At 36.1% G+C, this 22,169-nt stretch overlaps 1 protein-coding gene across 1 annotated transcript in view; it reads right to left on the bottom strand.

The window, feature by feature from the left end:
* Positions 1-7,503: 7,503 nt before the first annotated feature.
* The window catches only part of LOC136858629 (uncharacterized), a 71,298-nt gene continuing 56,632 nt past the window's right edge, over positions 7,504-22,169 (bottom strand). The window contains exons 10-11 of the mRNA XM_067138330.2: positions 21,768-21,986; positions 7,504-7,973 (exon numbers count right to left, since the gene is read on the bottom strand). Of these exons, the coding sequence (XP_066994431.1) occupies positions 7,834-7,973; positions 21,768-21,986 (359 nt within the window). The 3' untranslated portion in view covers positions 7,504-7,833. The remainder of the gene's footprint in view (positions 7,974-21,767; positions 21,987-22,169) is intronic.

The raw sequence follows: 22,169 nt of genomic DNA, 5'->3' as shown, positions 1-22,169 counted from the left end.
AACAATTGCACGGTCAATCATATATCTATCGTTTATTTCAACTGTGTTTAAATTTTTGTTTATATGCCAGAAGAATCTACTGTAATCTAAGAAGGTTCTCCAAAGGAAAAGATGGCTCTTGAAAACGAACCCAGGAGAGATTAAAAATGATCGGTTTATGATCAGAATAAGTACATTGAAAATCCACAGCCTGCTTCCAGTCATTCTACCGGGTCAGGAATGGAATGAATAAGCCCTGCCGAAGCCTGTCGCACTCCACTGGGACAATGATTAAATGAATGACAAATGAAATGAAATGATATTGGAGAGTGTTGCTGGAATGAATGATGACGGGGAAAACCGGAGTACCCGGAGAAAAACCTGTCCCGCCTCCGCTTTGTTCAGCACAAATCTCACCGGGATTTGAACCACGAAACCCAGCGGTGAGAAGCCAGCGCGCTGCCGCCTGAGCCACGGAGGCTCCTTATAAGTACATTAGGAACAGTAAAATCAATTGGTCTCACCTCCGTTTTCACCCCACCGCGGTTAAGTTGATTTACCTCCCCCCCCCCCCAAAAAAAAAAAAACATGTTCCTTTATGTTTAAAGGAGATTCCAAATACCGATGTTCACGTGTGTTACCTTCAGTTTTGAGATATAAGTATTCCCATAAAAATAATTCACTTTTTTCACTTACTTTCACACTCCCCACCTCCCTTAAGTGAATTTTCCGGCAAAAAATACTTGTTTCTTTAATAGTAAAGGATCTTCTAAATACCGATTATCTTCAGTTTTTGAGATAGGTGTCCTCATGAAACGATTTCAACTCCTTTTCACACTCACCCCCAAAAATGATTTTCCCCCCGCCCCCCCCAAAACGCGTCGTTTTATTTTTAAAGAAGATATAAATACCAATTTTCACGTCTGTAACAACTTTAGCTTTTATTAGATGTAAGTATCCTCATACAATTAATTCAATAAATTTTTCAATTTTTCACCCCCCCCCTCCAACCATCATTGGATTTTCAGAGAATACCTCTTTCTTTAGTTTAACAGGAGATTCCAAATAACAATTTTTATGTCTGCAACATTTTACATTTCTGAGATATACTGTAGATATAGTCTTTCTAAAAATTCACCCCAATTTGTCACTCCTGTTTAACCCCCATTAATTAGATTTTCCAAAAACAAAAAATAAATGTTTCTGTATTTTTAAAGGAGATTCCATATACTAACTGTCTGGCCTGTAATCTCTTCAGTTTCTGAGATATAAGTATCCTCATTAAAGACATTCAACCCCTTATTCACACTTTTCACCCCTCCTATTGGGATTTCCCGAAAACAAAAATATGTGTGTTCTTTTATTTTTAAAGGAGATTCTAAATACCAATTTTTACATGTGCAAACTTTTGAAGTTTTGAGATATAGATACACTCATTCTTAAAATACTCGCCCCCTTTCACCCCTCCCCCCCACTATTTGGATTTTCTAAAAACAAAAAATACATGTTTCTTTATTTATAAAGGAGATCCCAAATACCGATTTTCAGGTCTGTAACTTCTTCATTTTCTGTGAAATAAGGATTCTTATTAAAGGCATTAAACTATTTTTCACCCCTTTTCACCCCTCCTATTGGGATTTTCCAAAAACAAAAAAATACGTGTTCCTTTATTTTGAAAGTAGATTCTAAGTACCAATTTTTACATCTGTAAACTTTGAAAGTTTTGAGATACAGATACACTCATTTTAAAAATTCACACCCCTTTCAACCCTCCACTATTTGGATTTTCCAAAAACAAAAAGTACATGTTTCTTTATGTTTAAAGGAGATCCCAAATACCTTTTCTCAGGACTGTAATATCTTCAGTTTCTGAGATATATGTATCCTCATTAAAGGCATTCAACCCCTTTTCACCCCTCCTATTAGGATTTTACGAAAACAAAAAAAGTACATGTTTATTTATTTTTAAAGGACATTCTAAATATCAATTTTTACATCTGTAAACTTTTAAAGTTTGAAGATGTAGACACACTCATTTTAAAAATTCACCCCCCTTTTCACCCCCCATTATTTGGATTTTCCAAAAACGAAAAAATTCGTGTTTCCTTATTTTTAAAGTAGATCCCATATACCAATTTTTAGGTCTGTAATATCTTCAGGTTCTGAAATATAAGTAGCCTCATTAAAGGCATTCAACCCATTTTCACCCTTTTCCACCCTTCCTATTGGGATTTTCCGAAAACAAAAAATTATGTGTTTCTTTATTTTTAAAAGAGATTCTAAATACTAATTTTTACATCTGTAAACTTTTAATGTTTTGAGATATAGATACACTCACTTCAAAATTTCACCCCCCTTTTCACCCCTTTACCGATGGAATATCCAAGAATCCTCTCTTAGCGAGCACCTATATCTTAATATGAATATATCCCCAAAATTTCATTTCTTTATGTCCAGTAGTTTTGGCTCGGCGATGATGAATCAGTCAGTCAGTCAGTCAGTCAGTCAGTCAGTCAGTCAGTCAGGACAAGCTATTTTATATATATAGATCAATTTTGTTTGTTGTTTTAAAGGTCTGAGTTGCAATTCTTGGTGATATTGCTTGAAAATCAATTATAGAATCTATTTATTTTTAAACCGAGTGAGTTGGCCGTGCGGTCAGGAGCATGCTGCTGTGAGTTTGCAATCAGAAGATAGTGGGTTTCAATACCACTCTCGGCAGCTCTGAATATGGTTTTCTGTGGTTTTCCATTTTCACACCAAGCAAATGCTGGTTGGGGCTGTACCTTAATGAAGGCCATGACCGCTTCCTTCCCACTTCTAGCCCTTTTGTTTCTCATCGTCACCATAAGACCTATCTGTGTCGGTGTGACATAAAGCAACTTGTAAAAAAAGTATGTATAATTTTTAAATTCATTATAATCTTGTGGGGACATTGAATAATAATTCTGATTGGAGAAATGGGGAATGGCAGCTGGATCACATATGCATGAACAAATCCTCTCACAGAGATATCTACAACATTAAAGTATTAAGAGGAATACACTGGTTCAGACAACTATATAGTCAAAATCAAAAATTAAATTCACACTTCTAAAGAAGAAGAAACAGAAATCCAACAAATAGAAAAAAGGAATTATGACCCACAACAAATTAATCAGAAATAACAAATATCAAGAAACTAAATGAAGCATAAAATTAATTGATGATTTTACAAAACTGATACTATTTCTCAGACAAGAAGCTAATAATGTAGCTAGCCCCTTTAAACCCTTGTAAAAGATGTGCCTGATGAACATCAGAATGTGATAAAATTCATGAAGAAAGACATCAGGCATGGTTAAAATTTTAAATCAAGGAAACAGAAGAAAATGCCATCAACCTCAAAAATATCAGGGAAAAGTTCACACAATTTTTTTTTTTCTTTTGCTTTACATCGCACTGACACAGATAGGTCTTACGACGATGATGGGACAGGATATGTGTTCTTTGTGATACATATATGGTGCTCTGGTCAGTTTACTAATTTTCTTATGCCATGTCTGCCTTTTGTTGAGATTATATATTATTTCTCCTAAATATTTAAATTTGTCAAAGATTTTGATTGTCTGTTCAGCAATTGTGATTTTATTTACAAGTGGTGGGTCAGTTAACATGATTTCTGCTTTTCCAAAGAATTTTTGAGGCTGATTTCTTGCTCTATTTCCTGTAGTGATTTAACTTGTTGTTGGGTTTCCTGAACGTTGTTGGACAGGAGACCAAGGCCATCAGTGAATCCCAGGCAGTTTAAAATTATGTTGTTCTTGGATCTTCCAATTTTAATGTGTTTGTACCATTCTCATTTTATATTCCAAGGCAGAGTTGAACAGTTGTGGTGACAGGCAATCTCCCTGTTGTAAACCTGTTTTTATGAGGACTGACTCAGAAATTTACTCTCTGAAATTGACTTTAAATTTTGTGTTGGTTAAAGTGAGTTCTATCAATTTGATTCATTTTGGCCTCTCAATAGCCACAAAATTAAAACACTATAAAACACTTACACAACCAGAAATAATATACTCAAGTGAAACCATTTTCTAAACAACCAACATTGCATTAATATACAGAACATTCAGACTTGAAAGGAAAATAATCAACAAAAACTACCTAGTAAATGGACACTTGAGTTTATCTCCTAATGAAACAGTCTACAAGGAAATGGAAACGAAAATGAGTACAAATAAAAATAAATATATCTCATTCTTTGGAAATTTACTCAGGACACCAGAAAACAGCATCATCAGAAGATTTATAAAAAAGCTAGCAATCACCCACGGCTTGGCTCGCATGGATTTCATAATTTTATCAAAGTAATCATTCCTCGCATTGTACTAAGACATTATCTGAAAATTCCTAAAGTATAATAAGTCACCTAAAAACTGAGTTCCATTAACCCCAGAAATTCTTTGTAAACCATGTTTGTGGTATTAGCTTTTGGGGCTAAGACGTCCATGCGACACTGAATTGTACATATGAGAAACAGTCTTCTCCCTAGTCGAAAAAAAATACATGTTTCTTTATTTTTAAAGGAGATTCCACATCTGTAACATCTTCAGTTTTTGAGATATACGTAAGTATCCAAAAAAGAATTCAACCCCTTGATCGGTCCTTCCCCCACCCCCTCTCCCACCCCCATCTAAGTGTATTTTCCACAAACAAAAATGCATGTTTCTTTATTTAAAGGAGATTCTAAATAATAATTTTCACATCTGTAACATCTTTAGTTGTTGAGATATAAGTATCCTCATACAAAGAATTCAAGTAATTTTGCAATTAATTTACTCCCTTAAGTGGATTTTCCAAAGACAAAAGATTACAGGTTTCTTTACTTTGAAAGAAAATTCCAAATACAAATTTTCCTGTCTGTAACATCTTCAGTTTTTGAGATATAAGTATCCTCATGAAAAGAATACAGCACCTTTTTCACTCCACTCCACCCCTGCCCGTTAAGTTGGTTTCCCCCCCACCCAAAAAATGCATGTTTCTTTACTTTTAAAGATTCCATATACCAATTTCCACATCTGTAACCTTCAGTTTTGAGATATAAGTTTCTCCAGAAAAATAATTCTTTTTTTTTCCACTTCCTTTCACACTGCCCAATTAAGTGAATTTTCTAAAAACAAACAGTACCCATTTCTCTAAAAGAGCTTCCAAATACGAATTATCATGACTGTAACATCTTCGGTTTTTGAGATATATGTATCCTCGTAAAAGGAATTCATCTCCGTTTTCATCCCCCCTTACCAAATGCATGTTTCGTTATTTTTAAAACCGGGCGAGTTGGCCGTGCGCGTAGAGGCGCGCGGCTGTGAGCTTGCATCCGGGAGATAGTAGGTTTGAATCCCACTATCGGCAGCCCTGAAGATGGTTTTCCATGGTTTCCCATTTTCACACCAGGCAAATGCTGGGGCTGTACCTTCATTAAGGCCACGGCTGCTTCCTTCCAACTCCTAGGCCTTTCCTATCCCATCATCGCCATAAGACCTATCTGTGTCGGTGCGACGTAAAGCCCTTAGCAAAAAAAAAAAATATTTTTAAAGGAGATTCTAAATATCAGTTTAAACGTTTGTAACATCTTTAGATTATTTTGGTATATATATTCTCATACAAATAATTCAACTAATTTTTCAAATATTTCACCCCCCTCCCTTTCGCCGTTAAGGGTTTCTTCCGAAAACAAAAGAGTATGTGTTTCCTTATTTTTAAAGGAGATTTCAAATACCAATTTTCACGTCTGCAACATGTTAAGTTTTTGAGATATACTGTAGATATGCTAATTTTAAAAATTCACAGCCTTTTTCAGTTCCCCTTGAGTGAATTTTCTAAAACAAAATGTATGTTTCTTTACTTTTAGAGGAAATTCCAAATACCAGTTTTCAAATCTGTAATATGTTATGTGCCTGAGAAATTTACAGATATAATCTTTTAAAAAACTCCCTGTTTGTCACTCCTGTTCACCCCCTATTCATCAGATTATCCAAAACCACAATAATACGTATTTCTTTGTTTTCAAAGGAGATTCCAAATACCAATTTTCATGTCTGTAACATCTTCAGTTTTTGAGATATAAGTCTCCTCATAAAAGGTGTTCAACCCCTTTTCCCCCTTTTTTCATTGCCCTTAATGGGCTTTTCTGAAAACAAAAAGGTATGTGTTTCTTTATTTTTAAAGGAGATTCCAAATACCAGCATTTACGTCTGTAAATTTTAAAGTTTTTTTGAGATATGGATATCCTCATTTTAAAAATTCACCCCCCTTTTCACCCCCTCAGCGATGGAATACCCAAAAATCCTTCCTTAGTTAACTTCTGATGGGATCCGGTGTTTCAACATAGCTACGGCCGTTGGCTTATTAGATGGATTAAAGAAATCAAGAAAGATATGAGGGAACTATAAATTACAATAAAGGGTTTTTAAAACAAAACAGACAAACAAAACAAAACAGAAACTCACAAACAAGCAAACCAAGATCAACCAATAGACAATGGGATGGGTGATTTCAGATGAAAAAAGAAAGTTAAGATCCGAGAGAATGAAGAAGTACTGGGCTGACAGAAAACTGAAAAATCTTTTATATAAAATTTACTAAAATAGTCCAATGAAGGCCATAAAATGTAAATAAGTTAAATAAGTAAATAAATAAATTAATAATAATATAAGCTCATAAACTGAGCATAACTTCTTCTCCCACTACCCTCTTCATGAACCTGAAATTTCAGTGTTATATGTTGTCTGAATCTATGACTAGTTTAGCGTTCTGGCCTTCAGACCACTGGCTTCTGGGTTTGGTCACTGGCCGAGGTGTGAAATTTAACTACTGTATAGGGTTTCTTTCCTGTAGCTCTGGGGATCAGAGTTTATTCTGTCCCTAATACCAACTCACATGCCACTCTTAGCACACTGATTATTTAACATACAGACACTGCCCACCCTCATCAGAGGTTCTTGGTGGTCAGATGTGTATTTTCAGCTTATCCATTGGCAAGGAATTTTACATTAAATCTAAATCCAAGTATATAAAATATCATCTTAGTGAGATTTTATACTTGTTACATTCTAAAGTCAATTGAAAGTTGAAGGAAAAGACTGAAGGGAACACTTACGGAAAAGAAGAAGGAAAACAGAAAAAATAAAAACAGATTGTGCATGACCTACAATGATGGTCAAATGTACAAGTGTTGGAATTAAATAAGATAGATATACATGATCCACAGTCTAATAAAAGATTAGTTGATCAAGGAAAGTAATGATGCTGATACTTTATTATATCATTAGAAGGATTATGATACAAATGCAGATTCATACTTTGTAGGACTCTTAAAACTGGTAAATATACAATGGTCTTCTGTTACATATATTGAATACTGTATATTATTTACTTTCAAACATAATTCATTCCTTTATTTACCATGCATTTGTAAATAATAATCATTAATTTTGAGAGGAAGCTGGAAATATCTTTCAAGATGCTAAACAAAATACATACTTTGATTATGTTTTAATAGACAATTTATTCTCCTTTTCAACATAGTATTACAAAACAACACATTTTCGCACAGTGCATGTAACTATACAGTATTACTGTTAAGTATGGGACCATTTTATGGACAAAAGCATTTCCTGCCTAAGACCAAAATGAGTCATCCAACTAAAAAACAGATCAAATACACATAAATATAATAAATATGGTATGTTGAGTATCCAGACTGAAGGCCAGTTTGATCCTCAACAGTTCCACCATCAGCTGTCATAGATAGCCTAGGCATCACAATAATTATAAGTAAAACATAAATATGCATCATAAAATATTGTTTCTTTAGCTGTCAAGCTTCCAGTCCCCACACTGAGGGAAATTCCTTGGAACAGGTACCATTTCACTATGGTCACCAACTTTCAAGACGGTTGCCATGCCCAATTCAGCATGGTTAGAGATATGGCAGTGGAAGATCCAGTATCCTGTAAAATAAAAAAATCACTATATACTTACAATTTCATTCCTTGATCTTGCATATAAATAGAAATATCATGAATAGAGCCCGGAAGTTAGACAAAATGCCTTTTTTAATCTGAGTGTATATATCGAAGAGTCACATAGAGACAAACATGTTTTAGTATGTTTGGGAATGGTAGAATGAGTTATTATTTAGCCTCTTTTGCCTATTTTAGCTTCCATAGCCTATTTAGCTTGATGCCTTCTTTTACCTTTTTTAAGTTGTTGTGGATATTTTCTGCTGTTATTAATGTGTTAAATTGAATCAATGGAAAGAAAAAATACATCATTCCAATGCACTGTATTAATAATACAGACAAGATTTCATTTTAACTTAATAAAAAAAAATAACATTTCCATAAACAATATTTTCATATTATATACAAATCTCTACTGTAAAGTCCACAATCTAAATGGTCAAGAAAGTTGCCAGGTCCCTTCCTTGCTATGTAAAATTAAATTCTGGTGGTAATTATTTTCTTAAGAGGAAGAACAACTTGGTAACCACCCTCTATTAACACTAATGAGAAGGAAAATGGAAGAGGTCCGATACTTCAGAAAATGAAGGTATTGGCAAAAATAAAAAGGGAAAGGACCGAATGTGAAAGACTCCCTATGCCTAGCAAATCTAATACTATCGGGTTCAGAAAAGGACAAGAGTTGACCAAGGGAGATCAGACAGGAAAAGTAAGAGTTAGGAACCTGACACAAGTAAGTGGAAACAACACCAGATTCAGCTTGGGGAAGCATGGTCACCAACCCACACTCCCAGGTTGAGTGACCTTGGTCCCCCTTTTAGTTTCCTCCTCTTACGACAGAGAGGGGATGCCATTGACATGATTCAATCATTTCCACCCACAAGGGGATGTAAGATTGAGTACTAAGTATGTCAGCCTCATGTCGGTAGATTTACTGGCATGTAAAAGGTGTGTATTGAATAGCTTACATAAAGTATCTTTATTATCTTAGTGCCCAAATTTGTCATAAATGCCTATTTTAATTAATTTATTGCCTATTTCCTAAATGTTAAGTGCTTATTTGCCTACCTATTTTAGCAAAAATAAATGCCTGAACTTCCAGGCTTTAGTCATGACATTCAAGGAAATAAGCTAACATTCCTACTGTTCTCATTTACTGATGGATGCATATATTTTTTCCTTTGTCAGTTGAAAATGACTAAATAATGTACTCATGTATCAATCTTATTCATGGCTGTGTTAGTATGGAAACAGATGAACTATTGATGGTTCTGAATTATGACATTCAGTACCTGTGGAAGCTGTGGTGCTACAATAGCCTGTCTTCCAAGATTTAAAAAGCAATGGCAAACTACCACACACCTCTTCCTTATCTTATGTGCCTCATTATAGCATGTCTTTAGTGTCCGACTCTGTAACTGAATAGTCAGCATTGTGGACTTCGAAATATGAAGTTCCTAGTTCGAATCCTGGTCCAGTCATGGGATTTTAATTATGTGTAGTTAATTCCTGTGACTGATAGTACTTCAGGTGCTCCACTATTCCATCATCATGTCAGTAGAGTAACCAGCACATAAAAAAACTCCTGTGGGAAAAAATTCTGGCACCTCAGCATCTCCAAAAATCATAAAAGAAGTTATTGAAACATGAAACCAATAACATTATTATTATTATTATTATTATTATTATTATTATTATTATTATTATTATTATTATTATTATTATTATTATTATTGAATTACTAAACGTTTGTTGGTTAAGTCATGTAATGATTGCATCTTACCTTTTTAATCTGCTGTACTTCAGCTTCATGGACCTTCGTCAAATTGCAACATGACTATCCATTGCCTATGCTATTCACAGACTGGACTCATTGCTATCCTATGATTCAACCTTCTATGTCATTGATTAACATCACAGCAATCTAGTGTGTTCAAAACTGTTTACACCCTCATCGTGTGTTTTCTATATTTCTATGAAATTCAATATGAATGGACCCTCCTTTCCAATCGACAAGCAGTCTGCAATCATTATCGATGCTGGCTGGAGGGTGGCACTCACCATGTTAAAACTCCCTGTTACTTTGGGAAATTTGACTGTGGAGCTTTCTTTGTTCTTTTGGTGAGTCAAAGATAACTTTTCTTAAATAAGTATTGTGCACTCCACCTTTGGTCTTCCCTTTTCTTTATTATAATTATAAAGCTTTTATTTCCCACCCTGATGGGATAGGGCAGGCCACCTAAAGGGCAACACCCTCTCTCTGGCCAAGCTTTTCTCTCATGTCTCACCTCAATATATATTGGAACGACAGGGTTTAATTTGCATGTGCTGGACACGTAAGACTTTTATAACATTCTTTAAAATTCACTTAGCTGTGGAATTTGACATGTGATGTGTTGTGTTTAATTTTGGATATTTATTGTTCTTTTTACTGTTAAGATTAATCTAACTTGGATCCTTGATATCTATAAAAATCCTTTCTCCTCGGGCGACTTATGTTCTCGTGAGCCCTTCGTTCAATTACCTTTCTTTCTGTACCTATCTTGTAATTTATTTCCCTTTTCTTCTATCATATAGATGGTTAATGTCCCTATTGGTTTATCAAAATTATGTTTCCCCTCTATTGTAATATTATCCTAAATACATGGATAGTAATTAAGTAACTTACCATGGCTTGTAAAAGTTTAGCTACTGTCTTCTTCACAATTATTTATTATTCCTGGGATTGTAAGTGATCTAGGAACAGTCCTTCTTAAGGTTCTCATTGTTAATATTTTCTCATTTTAGATAATCCTGCTTTAAGTAGGTGTGTAAACAAATAATTTTTAATTTTCCTTTAAAAAGAAAGTCAATGGGCAGGGGAGGGAAAGGTTGTCTCTCACTTAGTCTTGTTTACTATTGTAAGACTTCTGTACTGGTACCTGAACTTTGTAAAGTTCTATAAGAATTGTGCTATTTTATATTTTGCTAATACATTACTTTGTTATTTGGAAAGAACTTCTTATCCATTTCCCCTTGAACTCAATGTTTGTGCTTAACCATAAACTGTGCCTGTACCATCCATGGAAACCTTTCAACGCCCAGTATGCTACATGTGTGTCACATATGCACACTCTGTGAACTGATTTAGCTACAGTAATACCGAGCAAGTGGCCGTGCGGTTAGGGTCGCGCAGCTGCGAGCTTGCGTTCGGAAGATAGTGGGTTCGAACCCCACTGTCGGCAGCCCTGAATATGGTTTTCCCATTTTTTACATGTTAATTAAGGCCACGGCCACATCCTTCCCATTCCTAGCCTTTTCCTATCCCATCGTCGCCATAAGACCTATCTGTGTCGATGTGACGTAAAGGAAATTGTAAAAAGAAGAAGAAGAAGAAGATTTAGCTAATTAGCAAATATCTCATACTCATCATGCCTCTACTTTATTTTAGGATGAAAATTCGTTGTACTTACGATACCCAATGCTATTAAATGAGTTTACTTTGTGTGAATACATGAAGGTTATATATTTTAATATACCAAATAACATAATCACAGTCAACAGTAGCATCCAATAAAAATGCTTGCATATGGTAGCTGTGACCATATGATTATTATTCTCATTATTATGATTAACTAGGAAGTTTTTGATAAACTCTCTTGTGCCTTCCTGAATATGAGTTAATGTAACAACGAAGGGCAAGAGTGTTGGGGGCTGATAGAAAACTACAGTGCCAGTGGGCAGCAGCAACAAAGTGGGTGGGGCCAACTGCTAGTAAAACAGTAGCTCCAGCCAATTGTTGAGGCTCACAATAACAAAGCTCCTTAGAAAAAGAAGGAAGCTGGATAACAATTTTCTGTTTGCATGAAGGAGCTATACCAAAAGAATGGAAAATTGTTATATTGGCCCGAGTGTACAAACAAAGTATGATATAAATAAAATGGATAATTACAGGCCAGTCAGCTTGACATGTGTTGCATTACAAAATTATTAACCAGCTTGATAGAAGACAGTAATCAAGTATTTCAATATGGTGTTACATCCCAACCCATTGCCTTTAGTATATCCCCAGAAATGTTATCAAACCCAGCTACTGCTAGCTTTCAACTTTTGTATCTTGTTGTAAATGTCTTTATTATCATAGGTAAATTTAAGTACGTTACTTTGCCAGTAATAGTTTCCTCCTCTACCTGGACATTATCCTTTTATCCAACTATCTTAACACACTACTGACTAAATACTTTTGCCTTCTCAGAGTCCTCACATTTACGTACACCCTACTTATTCATTAATGATCCCTGGAATGTCCTTCCTCGAACCTTTTTCTGCCTTACAGTACCTCTACATAGCTTCCACTTTCCCCTAAAATTCATGTGACTGCTAATCATGTTTGCTATCATGTTATTCTTAGCTGATTTTTTTGCTAAATTCAATTTCCTAGTAAGTTCCTACAATCTCTCTTTATTTCCACAACCATTCCTATTTCTTTCTAAGCTGCACCTCCTTAACCTCTTTATTTCTCTGTTATAATATACTGGGTCTTTCCCATTCTTTACCATCTTTAAAGTACAAACCTGTTTTCATATTCCTCAACAATTGCTTTAAACCCATCCCATAGGCAGTTTACATTTCTATTCACCATAATCATAATTACTTTTATAAAACTTCTCCCTGCTTCTCTTATCAACCATACGGTTTTGTTTGTTTTGTCCAACCTTTGTCCCGTTTCCCTACAGGCTCGGGTAAGAGGTGAGATGAATCTGTCATGGCGGGTTTTTATGATCAGATGCCCTTCCTGACGTCAATCTTGTCAGAGGAGTTACTGAGATGAAATGAATGACGTGATATATGATAGTAGGGAGAGGGTGAAACCTGGTGCCGACACATGGCCTACTCCTGTCGAATAGCACCAAGGGATCTGCTCAAGGCTTAATGTCGCCATCCGACGGGCGAATTACCATCAACAGCGTCATATGCGCTCACTCCATATGAGTACTGTGGAGAGGTTTGGAATTTAATCCAGGATTTGGCATGCACTCTAGTGATTAGAAATTGTATACCACCACCTCCCCTACCCTGATGGCCAACATTCTGATGGTGAAATTTTTTTTTCGACCAACGGGACTCAAACCGGCTAACCTCGGTGTCAGACCGTTTAGACTTCAGCGCCTTAACGATCATGGTCACCATACGGTATTGTCTAATATTCCTACTTGCAAGTTCCTTTCTATTGTATTTATTTTTAACTATGGCAAGAACAGCTTCGTAATTACTTATACCATCCAGCCTTTCAGTTTCTCTATCTGTTGAGAAAATTGGAATTTATCAGCACCATGTCTAGGATATTGCTCCTTCTAGTTGGTTTCATCACTTTTGATTCATTTGTTATTTCCAGATTAACTTTATTTACCATTTGTTGGTTATGAATGCTGTCATTTGCATTACATTTATTTATTTATTTATTTATTTATTTATTTATTTATTTATTTATTTACTTACTTACTTATATGTGACAAAAGATCCCATGAGCCTATGGCCCGTGATAGGGACAGTAGCGTACATACATATCAAGAAAGCATTTAATGCAGTAAACAGAGAGAAGGTGTGGGAAACACTGAAGAAAATTGGAATACAGGATGACATGATACACCGGATCAAGAATTTGTATGAAGATACCCGAAGTAAAGTCAAAACATCTGTAGGAATGACTGAAACCTTTGATATAAAATCTGGGTTAAGACAGGGTGGTGTTCTGTCTCCCCTTCTTTTCATCACTGTGATGAACGAGATTCAGAGAAAAGTTCACCAAACCATTGGAGGTAAGAAAATGAAAGTTATATTGTTCGTGGATGATATATGCTTGTAGGGAGACTCTAAAGAAGATCTTCAAGGACAAATAAACTCCTGGACAGAATCTGCTAAAGAATATGGACTCATTTTCAGCCAACAGAAAAGTGAGGTTATGGTCACGAAGAGATACGGACAACCAATGGGACACATTGAAATGGAGGGGAAACAGCTACAGATGAACCATCAATTCAAATATCTTGGAAGTGTTATCTCTGATACTGGTTCTATAGACAAGGAAATTTCCCACAGAATTCAGGCAGGTAGCAACTTTTACAAAATAGTTAAAGAGATAATATGGAACAAGAAAATACCAACAAAATGTAAGAGAGTCATATATGAAACCTATTATGTACCAATCCTGACCTATGGTTGCGAAACATGGACCATGAGAAACAAAGATGTTAGTAGAATCCAGGCAGCAGAAATGAAATTTGTCCGTAGCATGATCGGCAAAACACGGAGGGACAGAGTCCATAATGAGGAAATCCGCAAGCAGGCTCAAGTTGTGAGACTGCAGGACAAAATAACAGTGCAGCGATTGAGATGGTATGGACATATGGGTGATAACAGATTACCAAAAAATATGTACGATCTAAAACTTGAAGACAAAAGACCAAGAGGGCGACCAAGACTCAGGTACAAGGACATGGTGAAGATTGACATTCAACAGAGAGGACATACTTTGGAAAGCATCGAAGAAGGAGAGAAGTTCAGAGACCGCAACTGGTAGAGAAGCCTCGTTTGCCGACCCATCACTTAAGATGGAACAACGTGGGATATGTATGTATAGCCTTTGTCCGTAAAGTGAGAAGTACTGTACATTTTTGGAAACTAAGAGATTTTTTTAACATGTTAGCATCATAGTTTCTCAGAAGTATATTCAGATATTGCATGGCTATAAGATATTAAATATGGACAATGTATCAATTAAAGTAAGTTATTTAGAGGTTATATTAAGATCTGTATAGTAGTAATATTCCTTCAGTTTTTTCTTAAAACATTTAACCGATTTACAATCCCTTATAACAGGAGGCAATACATTATATTCTCTAAACATTGATGATTCCATGCCTTTCACTCCATACTTTACTAAGTTGGAGTGAGAGGGATATATCCTTAATGATCCTCTAGTTTCATATCTATGAATTTCACTAAAATAGGAGAAGTTAGCAGCAGAGTGGGTTAATTTCCTGTCTAGATTATACATAAAGCCTAATGATAAACATGCAATTTGCTTATGGAATGGCAGAATATTTGACTCTGAAAAAACTTCATGTGACAGTTTGAGGAAGGGGAATCCATACATGATTTTGATGGCTTATTTTAGTAGGATTTCCAAATTATTAATATAATCTTTCCTACATCTTCCCCAAATGAAGCTTTTGTATGTTAGATGTGGGTGTATCATTGCATAACATATACACGTCAATTGTTGTGAGAGATATTACTGGCTCCATTATTCCTATCAGAGGGGTAATTTTGCTCATTACATAATCAATATGCTTTTCCAGGAAAGTGTTGAGTCTAATAGTATACCAAGATACACAGCTCAGTTGATTCTCTCTATTACTTGACTGTGTAGGGTAACAGTGTTAGTTGTTGTGATCTTACGGGCTGTTTTATGTAAGATTAAGTATTTTGTTTTACTCACATTTTTGATCATTTGTAAATATTTTGTTTTACTCATATTTTTGATCAATTTTTGAGATAAAGCCCAGTCTGATAACTTGTTCAAGTCACAATTCTCCATAATTTGTGTTTCGCTTAGTCCTTTATAATTTATTAAGATATCATCGGCAAATAATTTACATTTTTCCTTTAGTGTTAAAGATTGTATATCATTAATATTCATCAGAAATAGAATAGAACTTAGTAATGAGCCCTGTGGTACTCCTGTTCTAGTTTGTTGCTTAGAATGTTTAGTATCATTAATCATCAGATCATCACATATAGTGTTTGATTTGATAATTTTGGTAAACTGAGATCACCCACTACAATAACATTCCTTTCCGTGTTATTCTTGACATAGCTGATTATTTTTTATCAAGAAATTCTGCATCAGTGTCAGCACTCTACTTCCCAAGTTTGTACATCTCAAAAACATCAAGTTGCCTATTATCTTTACAGATGAGCCTTACACCTAGAATTTCATGTTTCTCACTCATACGTAACCTATTTTGTAAGTTATAAATTTTTATCTCATGATTATGGATATAGGAATGTCCTTCCTGGAACCTGTTTCTGCCTTAGAGTACCTATACATACCTTTCAATTTTCCCTAAAATTCATGTGACTGCCAATCATGTTTCCTATCCTGTCTCTATCATCCATAAAATTACTTCTCTGCCATGATCCAACTCCTGTTACAATGTCTGGAAAATATATATACACATTAAACTAGCTTATGTACCCATGCTTCATTACAGAATTCTATTCTAGGTAAAATGCTATACACGTTGTGAGTAAGATTTAATTAGTTCGCATTACTCTTAGCGTTACCCAGGAAACACCATAGGGAGATCCCCATATGTCATTTCTCACATAAAGTCCGAGTTGGGGAATTTTCATTACAAAGGCAGATCCCATTTCCTACTGCCAGTCACGGTCGACTTTGGGAGTTTAGATCATAACGGCAGGTCTCCTTGTCTACTGCCAGTCACAATAAGATATGGGCAGTTTTTACTATAAAGGCCAGTCGCAGCTGAGTTGCATTGCTGTCATTATAAATACAGATCCCCTTGCCTACTGCCATTCAAATTATGTTGTCCAAGGTTGATGTTGAAGTCACGATCCAGTGGGGGAGTTTACATTAAATACTGATTAAGGAGACTGCCCTGGAGTAAGGTTAGTTTTCTTGACCCTATCCTTCCAATGCTCATCTTCTCCATGACAGAACATAAGAGGGTACTAAAGCACAGGGAGTTTCACTCATCCGCACCAACTTTGTGTCTCTGCTGTGAAGAACAAAGTCCTCGTTTTCAAACTCCTGTCCTACAATAAACAAAGCCACTTCGCTCATTAGAGGTGCATCATATCAACCCCTATGTTCAGCTGATAGTTGTCAGTCCAGATGGATCACAACTTTAAACTCTTGACCTTCTGGGGCATTCTCCAATGCTGTTTTAAAATTTTGTACGTAAGGACTGTGATTATGCATAAGCTGTTGAAATTTTAAAATTAACCAAGACTTTACAACAGTGAAGATATTAGTGGACCAAATTTCTAACTCTTTTTCACCAGTGCTAACAAAATATATTTCAAAAATGAGTGTTTTTCTTTTGATGAAGGTAACAAACTTCTTATTCTGAAGTAAACTTGATCTTGAACTTTAGAAGTTGGTGGAAAATTTCCCTCATGTGCCTTCTTAGTTCCAAAGGACGTCATTTGAAAACATCCATTATACTTCCTAATGTTTCTCAAAACAATATTCAGACTCAGGATGATCATTAGTAACGAGGTTGTGTAGAGGATGAGACTTTTCAATACGAGGAAGATGTACCTTTCTTTCTACAACACAAACCGGGCCTTTCTTATTTCCTGTTTTTTTTTTTTTTTTTTTTTTTTTTTTTTGCGTGACACCACTTGCAATCGACTTTCTGGCCAATAGCAACAACCATCTCATTACTGTAATCTGTATTGCAGTCATGCTTCAATCCCAATAGAGATCTTGTTTTCCATGGGATCAGTCATTTACTTTCATTGTATCTCCTAACAGCTTATGGAATGACTTCAGGATTTTTCTTTGTGTATTTCCTGGAGCCTCCCTAATAACATCAGGTTTTCTTTTAGTAATTATTTTTGTGTAGAGTCCTTATGATTTTTACCTTAATGCTATCAGTGAATCTAGTGCATCACTTATTTTCTCTTTGGTTTTCATTAGATGATGGTCCTTTTGAACCATTTTTTGTGTCAGAGGGAGAATTTAGATCACCATCAGGCACAACAGAAATACACTTGTTTTTAGGAAAAAAGATGATAATCAGTGAAAGAAAATTAATTGTTGATTTTGTCATTGACAGAGCACTGGATAAAAAAATTTGCAGGGCTGATTACATTAAGTGGTATAAGGACAGGGCTAATGATAGCGGGTGGTTGTTTATGAGGAGGGACATATTGAGGTACGAGTATTTCAAGATGCGATTATTCATACATCATGGGACCAGAACACTTTAAACATAATATAATCCTTCCCTCAACATGTTCTTCAGGCTATATTAGCACATTATCTTCCTGATACACCACCAGATGGTAAGAGTATACCGTGTAATTTCGAATACCACCCGCACTGTTTTATCGAAAATATCGCTTCCAAAATTGGGTGCGAGTCTTATTTAAAATTTTGGGAAATTTATCTTTCCAAATGCGTGTAAATCGGGCATCACCGCCGGTGCGGCTTAGCAACAATGCTCTCTCCACTCGCAGTATATGGTACTTTCGTGCTTGGCGTCAGTCTCACGCATGTTCTCGGATTATCAACATGAATTCCACAAAGCGTTTGCGATCTTTTACTGCGAGTGAGAAACTGAAAGTAGTTCGGGAAGCCTTTATTGGAAATCGTGCCGCCGGTAGGAAATACGATATTGACAAGTCATGTATTTGCAATTGGAGAAAGAAAAAAAATGTGCTATTAACATGTAGTGGTGATCGTAGAGCTTTTCATGGACTGAGTGTACAGTTTCCAGAATTTGAAAAAAAAAAAAAAAACTTTATAAATATGTGACAGAACAGCAGGAATGAGATATAGTGTGTCAACCGAAATGTGTCGGCTAAAGCCATTAGAGATTGCAAAGGAACTTTGATCAGAAGGGTTTAAGGCAAACCGAGGATGGGTTTGTAATTTTTATAAAAGAAATGGGTTGAGCGTATGAAGGCGTACCTCAATTTCACAGCGTCTACCTGGTGCCTAAGATGAGAAGTTATTGTCGTTTCAGCATCACATAATTCGGTTGCAGACGGAAAATGTATATTTGCTTTCCCAAATTGGCAATGCAGATCAGACGCCAGTCTACTTTGAAATGCCAGTGGACAGAACTGAGAATGTTAAGGGTGCGAAAAGTGTTACCATTAGAACAGGTGGTAATGAAAAACAACGGTGTACAATAATATTGTGTATTCTCGCCGATGGAACCAAATTGCCACCATACATTGTTCTCAAGCAAGAGACGCTTCCTAAAAATCTACCCACAGGTGTTATCGTCAGATCTCAGAACTCTGGCTGGATGGACAGTTCACTTGTGGAAGACTGGGTAAAGTGTGTCTGGCAACGTCGCCCTGGTGCATTATTGGGACAAAAGAGCTTGCTTGTTCTCGACAGTTACCGCGGCCACACAACAGATGCTGTGAAGAAATATATCAAGGATGGGAAAATCGACCTAGCAGTAATTCCGGGTGGGATGACGTCTATGCTACAGCCACTGGATGTCTGCATGAACCGTCCATTTAAAGCAGCCTTGAAACAGCTCTATACAGAATGGATGGTAGCTGTTAATCACACACTGACACCAACTGGTCGCATTCAGCATCCGGAAGTTCAGCTGCTGTGTTCGTGGATTTTGATGGCATGGAATCGTATCCCTGGAGATCTCATACGGAAGAGCTCCAGGAAATGAAGCATTTCTAATGCTATGGATGGCAGCGATGACAACATTTTGTGGGAAGGTGATGGTGATGAAAGTTCCGAAGTTGGTACTGATGATGAAGATGATGAATGAACTCGTTGGATATTGTTTTGGAAATGTTTATTTACTTTTATTTGTATTTTTTAATCATTTGATGTGTGTTAGTAAAGATTTTAAATAATTTTGACTTTACTTTTTTTTTTAAATTTTGTTCTTTCAAAATAAGGATGCGGGTCTTATTCGGTGGCGGGTGGTATTCAAGAATATATGATACTTCACCAGCAGCCACAATTTTTCAGTGGTTGACATATGAGCTGGGAAAGAACATGTAAGCATGGTACTCGACGATGGTTCTGTATATGGCATCATAGTAAATACTTGAAACCATTGCCAGCTGTTACAAACGTGCTGTACGACACTAACCCACACCTGGGATATGAACGAGTGAGTGCTGTACAGTACATTAAGTAAGATAGGGAATAGAAAAAACACTGAACAAGTTGGCCGTGCGGTTAGGGTTGCACAGCTATGAGCTTGCATTTGGGAGATAGTGGGTTTGGATCCCACTGTCGGCAGTCCTGAAGATTGTTTTCCATAGTTTCGCATTTTCACACCAGGCAAATGCTCTCAACTGAGCTGGACTCCATAATCAGAAAACACGGGTGATACAAGCGGGCCATATAACACCAAAATCAGACGGTTCAACTTCAATAATGCTTATGTACATCAGCCCATGTCGGAACATAAAAACCAAGCCAACAGTACTATACAGATACCAGTTGATCCACATCAAAGGATAACAAAAAGCATTGAAACAGAAAGACTTCAGGCTCAAGACTGTTTTAACGATCAACATTTCAGTTTTTTAACTTTCATCATGCTTTTTTAAAAAACTTTTTAACTAACATTTAATTTGGTGTGTTTCCTATGTTTTTAATGCATCATACATGTCTTACTGAGGATGACCCAATGCTGAGTGGAAACATGTCTATCTATGTGTGAACTTTCATCTTCATTGGACGTAAAAATATATTGTCGCTGCCGGGACAAAACCTCCTATGTGGAATATTTTAGCTTAGAACTTTGGTCCATAAGGTTCTGTCATCTAAAGTGCAATACTGTGTGAATATTGTCAAGACATTCTCACTCTTCATAATGTATGTGCTGTGGGTCAGCGTATCTCCAAACATATTATCACATAGGAGGTTTTGTCCTGGCAACGACAATATAGTATTGACTAGGAGGATTAAAATAGCTTTTTGTACAATTTTGTAAGAAACTAACCGATATGCTACAGAGATGGAGCGTGATGAGAAACAGGAACTACAGTATACAGGAGCTCTAGAAATACCTGGTAGAACAATCGTCGCATTGTGACCAAAATGAGTCAGAAAAGTGGAAAGTATTAAGAATAGAAGGCAGAAGGAAGATATTTAAAAAAGAAGAAAAGAAGATGTGTATGATGAATAAATGTTAGTTCAATGCTGTCTGATAGGATGCAGAAGCACATCTGATCTTATTGCTGTAAATGAGACTACAGCACGCAGAAGCACGTCTGATCATAGGTTTTATGGCGATGATGGGATAGGAAGGGGCTAGGAGTGGGAGGGAAGCGGCCGTGGCCTTAATTAAGGTTCAGCCCCAGCATTTGCCTGGTATGAAAATTGGAAACCGAGATTTGTTCTTTGCGTCCTAAGACTTAAAATGAGGTTTGTCTTGTCCTTGTACGACAAATTCAGTTTTTGCCTATAGTAGCCTATGCTACTGTGCAAAAGGCTTAAATCTAGGACAGAAGTTGAATTTTGTAAAATCCTTTCTTAGTGCACCTCCAGGGCAGAAAATGAACCTATGTTCCTAATTTCAGCTTTTTAGGTCTCTTGAATCTGGAGATTTCATGATCAGTGAGTGGTATTTGGCTTTTATACATATAATACTTAATTCTCTTCCTTACTTTACAGTACTTTTGCTGTTTAACACTAACAACTTTATGTCATCCTTTCCTGACTTTCAGCTGCCCATACTCTCATCACTGCTTGCTAGTCCACCCCATTTCCCTGAATGTACCTCCCTATAACTCTTCTTAACAATCACCCTTACTTATATGTACCAGTGCAGTTCAAGTGAAGGCCATCTGAGTCCTGAAGTCCTCTGACCTCATACAAGGAACAATTGCTGTCTTTGTTAAGAGTGTGCAAGGAAAGTCTATCGAGAAAGACTGAGAAATGTTTCTATGGCCTGGACTTGAACTACAGAACTTAATGGTTTTTATCTCCTCATAAGACACAGTTATGAAAACAGCTTTATTGAATTGTATGATACTTAAAAGTTGACTTACCTGGGTTGTTTGCCCAGAAACGGATGATAGCATATCCTCTGTTTGGAACAGATACTGTGTCTTTCACAGGAGCTCCAGTAAACTTCTTTTCAATGAGCCCTTTTTCATTTGCTTCTTGGATTTCCTCCAGTGAAACATAGTCGTTGGAAGCACCCATTGCCACCACCTCAAAGTTGTAACCATGTAAATGCATAGGGTGACTATAAAGGCTTGTTCGGCCTGCAAATAATATCCAAGCATAACATTATTAAACAATTCATTTTTACAAATTGTTTATATTTAAACATTTTGAAGATACTACATTTCATATGTGTTTACATGTTAGTTATAGAAATTAATCAAGAAGATGTGAAACTGCCATTGCAAAGACAAGCAATAAAGTGATGTCATACAATCCAAAAA

The sequence above is a fragment of the Anabrus simplex genome, chromosome 1 (genome assembly GCF_040414725.1).
Source record: "Anabrus simplex isolate iqAnaSimp1 chromosome 1, ASM4041472v1, whole genome shotgun sequence".
NCBI classification, from domain to species: domain Eukaryota; kingdom Metazoa; phylum Arthropoda; class Insecta; order Orthoptera; family Tettigoniidae; genus Anabrus; species Anabrus simplex.
Note: the sequence above shows the minus strand (reverse complement) of the source record. Positions and strands in the feature narration are given on the sequence as shown.